This window comes from Rosa chinensis, chromosome 7, assembly GCF_002994745.2.
Source record: "Rosa chinensis cultivar Old Blush chromosome 7, RchiOBHm-V2, whole genome shotgun sequence".
Taxonomy (NCBI): domain Eukaryota; kingdom Viridiplantae; phylum Streptophyta; class Magnoliopsida; order Rosales; family Rosaceae; genus Rosa; species Rosa chinensis.
Window position 1 is genome coordinate 64,370,285 of NC_037094.1, and position 6,000 is coordinate 64,376,284.

General features: G+C 37.1%; 1 protein-coding gene across 1 annotated transcript; it reads right to left on the minus strand.

Annotated features, from left to right (window-relative positions):
* Positions 1-4,420: 4,420 nt before the first annotated feature.
* LOC112178404 (transcription factor MYB93) lies at positions 4,421-5,619 on the minus strand. The gene is made up of 3 exons (XM_024316554.1): positions 5,487-5,619; positions 5,164-5,293; positions 4,421-5,066 (listed from the first exon to the last, which is right to left on the minus strand). The coding sequence occupies exons 1-3, from the start codon at positions 5,617-5,619 to the stop codon at positions 4,421-4,423; spliced, it is 909 nt and encodes a 302-aa protein (XP_024172322.1).
* Between the last annotated feature and the right edge of the window lie 381 nt (positions 5,620-6,000).

Below are 6,000 nucleotides of genomic sequence, written 5' to 3' on the forward strand. Positions count from 1 at the left end.
AAACTCCGCTCACATAATTCTGTCAATCACCTAATCACATCAAGGTCACACTCAATACAACACAAAGCACACAATCATTTTAAAGTTCAAAACACGTGAACTATAAACCGAATGATACGTCAGTTGAGATGAAACCCCATCAGAGACCACCTAAGGCCTCCAAAACACTTCTAGGATCAAACCACCCAAATAAGAGGACGATCCACGTATTGAAAACCGAACAAACCGAAACTGTAATGAACCCAACTCAACCAAAACTCAAGAAAAACACAAAAGTAAACATACCCACACGTTCGTATCGACAAATGGAGTCTAATAGAGCAAGGAACTGCCTCTGGAATGGCCAGACGCACTACCACACGCTGCCACATGAAGCCCACATGCTGCAGGGCCGACTTCAAAAGCATGAAAATCAACTCCACCGAACTTGGAGATCATAACACGAGGAACAACTTTCATAACTAGTTTAGCCTAGATCGAGCCCGAAAAATGTTAACTGTTGAACTTCAAACCATAATTTCTCACTCCACACTTTGAATCGATCTTCAAGATTTGTATGGTTGTGATCAGGAGGAGGAGAGCGTCACAGAATGAGTTTTAGCCGCCGCTGTTGCTGGAGGAGGAAACTAGGTTAGGGTTAGCGCCACCATGAAATCAGCCGTTTGATCAGCCACTTTTGGTGCACCTCAGAGCAAACCAGTGGCTAGGGGAAGAAAAGGAGAAAAGTCTGAGCTGGGTGGTGCAAGTTTCACCGCTGGAGGACGCCGGACGGCGGAGAAAATGCCGGGTCGGGTTACTGGTTTCGCTGGCGGGGTCGGTGAACTTCTAATGAACTTAACATAGTTCCTAATTACATTGATGGAATAATCAATCTTCTCCATCCCATGCCTCGCAATCAGATTCAAAATATGACAGCAACACCTAACACGCAAAAAACTCCCACCTAACACTAACTGCTTCCAATTTCCAATCTTCTCCTTCATGTAATCTATGGAAAATTGATGAGTCGAAGCATTTGTCAACTATAATAGTAAAAACGTTCTCAATACGCCAGTTAATCAAACATGACTCGACCAATTTTTCTATTGTCTTTCCCTTGATTTGAAATAATAGTGAAGTTTAAAATTCTTTTGTGCAAATTCCAAGTCTTATTATCTATGAAACGGGTAGTTAAGACTAGGAAATTGGTATTCTGGACCAAAGTCCAAGTATAGTGGTAAGAGAAACTCTTAGATTGTTCCTTGCTAAAAACTCTCTGATCTTCTCAAATTGGTAGAGATCCCAGATATCTCTAGAAATTTTCCTACAAGAAAGAGGATTGAACTTTGGCTGAGCTATTTTAATGAGCTTTATAAAGCCCTGCCCTCTACATGACTAAAGGGCAGGTCGTCCCTCACAATCATCCTAACACATGCTCTTCTACAATTGTCTTTAATGAAAGTAACAGTTACTAATTTATTACCACTCATAGCATTATCGAAAGCCAGATACCTTTGCCTTTTAGCTGGGATATATATCAGGCACTTCTTTCACTGGTACATCATATGAGTTCTCATCAATGTCATCCCCATTTTCTTTGGAGTTGCAGTACTTCCACTTTGCTCTTGATTTCGCCATCTTCGAATTATCCAAATTTGTCATCCTCAAGTAATGGTTCCATGTTATAGACTGATTCTTCCTCTTCACATATTCTGCTTCATTGGTTAGAGAAGGAGGTTGCGCAGCCGCTTCAGATTGAAGATAAGAGGGGGGAGGGGGGGAATGAGATGTGGTGCAGCAGCCTTACTGGTAGTAGTTAGTGTTGTTCCGATGATAAACTCAATTAGTGTCAGATTGGGAGTTTGTGATGCTTCTTTCATACATAAACTGAAAGTGAAAACAAGAAAAGCTGCACTAATTATAACAGATGAAATAGAAAAATCCTAAATCGGAAACCCCAATACAAGAATAGAAACTTTAGTTTGAAAACCCAAGTTAAATGAAATCAAATCTCTCATCTAAAAAACCCAATTATGAAAGTTTAGAACCCTAATTCGAAATTGGTATTTTGACAACTCAGAACCTTAACTTGACTAAGAACAAAAATGAGAAACCCCTTTGAAATCCAAATTGAAAATGAAATCAAAACGGTCTTTATAAAGTCCCAACCCAAAAATCGAAACCCTAATTCGAAATCCATAATGAAAAATTGAAGCCCTAATTTGAAATCAAAATCCCCCAACAACCAAAACCAATTTGAAATCAAAGTTGAAAATGGAATCAAACTTTTTTTTCTTCCTAAAACCCCAAACCTAAAATCAAAACTAGAAATCAAAATTTTGAAATCAAATTTTTGAAAAACCCCAATTTCGAAACCCAGAGACATATCGAGTCCATCTTAGAGACCAAAGATGAAGCCGGGAAATGAAATCAAAGATGAGAGATCGATTTGAGAAGAGATGTTTACGTGGATCCAATTTTTATTTAGAAAGAGAGAAAAAGAGAGTTGAGAGAGAGATGAGAGAAGAGAAACAGAGAATGAGAGAGTGATTTTTGGCGCATAAGTTTAGAGTTTTCTCTTAGTGTGAATGATCATGGTGTGATAGGTTTCAACCAATCAAGAATTGACCACAAATAAAATTAATCACATTTTAATTATAATATAACTATTCTGGTTCGATTTTTTTATGGTCAGTCCATACGTCGATGGAAACGGTCTGATTTAGAAAATTAAAGTTTTTTTTTCTCTACTTCATCTAGTTCAATATCTGATCCCTTTTTGTGGCCCGATTCGGTTTATTTTGGACCCCTGGTTCGGTTTATGTCCAACCTTACTTTTAAATACATGTCTTCGATTTATTTTTATATTTTATTAATTTCTCTATTTCTGGTTTATTGTTGTCTACAATATCATAATGTTTGTTTTTAATATATTAATATTAGTACTCATTTGAGAATTGTACAATGTACACAAACTCCAATAAAAACACTACATTTTCAGACTAGAAGTAGAAAAGGGAGAAACACTGCCATCTAATTTTTGTTGTTTTGTTCATAAAAATTTTCATGCCCATAACTATGATAGAAGATAAGCCCTAAAAGTAACTTTCTTCGGAAATGAGAAAGACCACATTTTGGCGAACATATTATGTCGCACTCTATCAAAGATTCAAAGCCATCAGCTGCCATTTATTTAGTGCTTGAACTTTGGAGCTAGGATTATGTTTTTCATCACATCAATTAACCAAACCTTATGCTATGATTATTAATGTGTTAGTATGAGGAAAATATTTGGAGGGTTATAAATTCAGATAGGGTGCGGCTATTGCTACCCTATTAACTATTTTGTTCACCCTACTTTCTCTTCTCACCCTACATTTATTTTTTTTAATTTGTAGTTTACTTTGTTCACCCATTTGCAGTACCCAAAATACCCTTTTCAAGCCACCCTACTAACTATTTTGTTCACCCTACTTTCTTTTCTCACCCTACATATATTTTTTAAATTTCAAGTCTACTTTGTTCATCCTACTTTCTTTTCTCACCCCACATTATTTTTTAAATTTCAAACCATATGGTGTTTTCAGACAACAAGATTACCTCATTTTCAGGATCCAAGTAGGTGTTTTCAGACTCCATTAGCGCGTTAATTTGATACATTTTGAGGCATAAAGCTTGTTACTATAGCATAAGAACAATTGTAGATGATGAAAAAAAATAAAGAGTTAGGGTTTAACGATGAATGGAAATATTAAGAACGTGTTTTAATAAGAGATTGTCTTTTATTGTAATTTTATATTAAAGTATTTTAGCCTTTTAATAAATCAGAAAGTTGTAGGGTGAACAAAGTAGTTAGTAGGGTGGCAATAGCCTCACCCATTCAGATATCATAGATCGAACTTAATAATCATGAAACTTGTATACCAAATTAATGTACATATATAATGTGTAAACATACATAAGTGATATGTGTATAAACGTACATGTGCTATTCCATTACACATATCTATACCGAGGCAAATATGCAAGGGGAATGCTAGTAGCTAGTCTTTCCCACCAACTTACTGTCTTACTCTTTTCTCTTTCTCATCCTATAATATAATAGTTTCATGATGTACATCACCCTTTAAAACAATAAACGTTTATTGATTGAATACACAGGTTTGGTAATAGTATAGTAAGATTCTGATGACGAAACCTCCACTGTGGAACTGTGATCTAATAACAATTAAATAGTACGTGGAACTGTGATATAGAGAATGAACAGTTTAGATGAGAAAGAAGAAAGATCGAGAATGGCTGAAAGGGAAGTTTGCTAGTATTTCTCTATATATGCTAAATGCTAATTCATGAAATGAATCGTAACTGAAAGTTCTCAATCATAATTGGTTTTGGTTTTCTTTAAGGAAAAGTTCAAGCCAGTAGGAAGAAGAAGAACTACTTATTCCTCCATTACTGAAGTGCTGCAGCTGGCATCTCCAGGATTGTTAATTAAAGTATCAGCCACAGGTGTAGGAGTATTAGAAGAGTATGGGGAGTATTCATAAATTTCAGGTGGGTTCTTCTCTGCTTGGCTGAGACTACTGACCATTGAAGTAAAGTTCGTGCATTGACCCATTTCATCAATTTCAGGGACTGCAAAAGTACTGAAAGGGACTTGTGGGTTGTTGTGATGGGGTACTGAGCTTCCATAGTGGAGTGGTTGAGAAGATGAGCTAGCATTTTCAAGTACCAGTTGGGATGAATTTAAAACTGGGAGGTTTTCTTGTATAGGAGGAGGAGCATAACTGCCAACACTAGAGTTTAACAAATGTGATTGGAGTACATATTGCTGGTGCAGGTATTGAAGCTTGACCAACTGAGCTACAGCTTCTGCAGCATCATGTAATGTTGTAGCAGCAAGTTGATCCAACGTCTGAAATTGCAGCGGCAAAAGGTCCTGGAGGTTGGAGAAGAGGTCAGTTCTGGGTTGATGGGTCATCGGATCAATCCCCATCTGGATCAGTTTTTTCTTCAAATGAGTATTCCAGAAATTCTTGATCTCATTGTCAGTTCGTCCGTCTAGATGTGTTGCAATTGCTGACCATCTTGTAGTTAAAATAAGACGAGTCAATTTGTGATATTCAAAGCATAGAGATAGAAATGAAACTGATCGGATCGAGGAAATTGGTTGAAGAAGTATACTTGTTTCCGAGGATGGAATGGAGATGTAGAATGGTCTGCTCCTCCTCTTGAGAAAAATGGCCTCTTTTTATATCAGGTCTTAAGTAATTTGTCCATCTCAACCTACAGCTCTTGCCACATCTGTTGAGACCTACAATATTAAGAGAAAATATTCATCTAGTTCTTGGAAATAGTACGTGGTAACCCAAAAATCAAATCTTATCACGGTATGCGAGTAGTAGATCGTCCAAGCTTATAACTTAGTAACTACAACATGTTAGAGATCTTTTTGAGCATAGTGGTAAACCAACAATCCTTATGGATGGAACAAATTGAAGGCAAACCTGCAAGCTTGGGAAGAGCTCGCCAGCTTCCATGACCGTGTTGTTGGATGTACTGCACAAGCTTTTCATCCTCTTCGGGAGTCCAGGGCCCTTTCTTGAGTCCAGGTTCATCACAACAAGGAGATTTTCCCATTCTGTTTCTTACATAGAGTTGAACGTAATGAGGCTGGCTCTGGCTGGCTATATATACACAAAATAAAGAGCGCAACCTTCAGATAAAGTTTAGAGTTAACATATGATGAAGTTTTAATGCATGGGACACGCTAAATAAAGAGCGCAACCTTCAGATAAAAATTGCAACGTCAATGTTGCCGCTCGCTGCTTCATTTGTCAGAGAATACGATCCATGTACTCAAGAAGATTCTTTCGTCATTGTTTGCATGGCTTGCTTCACAATGGATATAGTCAAGCTTAATTACGACATCGCTCGATCTTATATATTTCAAAGAGATCATAATGATTTTAGTCTTATTAGCTTGTGAATTTGAACATGAATGGCCGACCAAGCTAAGCT

Excerpts from the sequence above, each read along its gene's own strand:
- LOC112178404 (XM_024316554.1), bottom strand. The coding sequence starts at position 5,619 with ATGGGAAAATCTCCTTGTTGTGATGAACCTGGACTCAAGAAAGGGCCC. Across the intron at positions 5,294-5,486 it reads AGCTCTTCCCAAGCTTGCAG|GTCTCAACAGATGTGGCAAG; the intron begins GTTTGCCTTCAA and ends TTAATATTGTAG. Across the intron at positions 5,067-5,163 it reads CATTCCATCCTCGGAAACAA|ATGGTCAGCAATTGCAACAC; the intron begins GTATACTTCTTC and ends TTTAACTACAAG.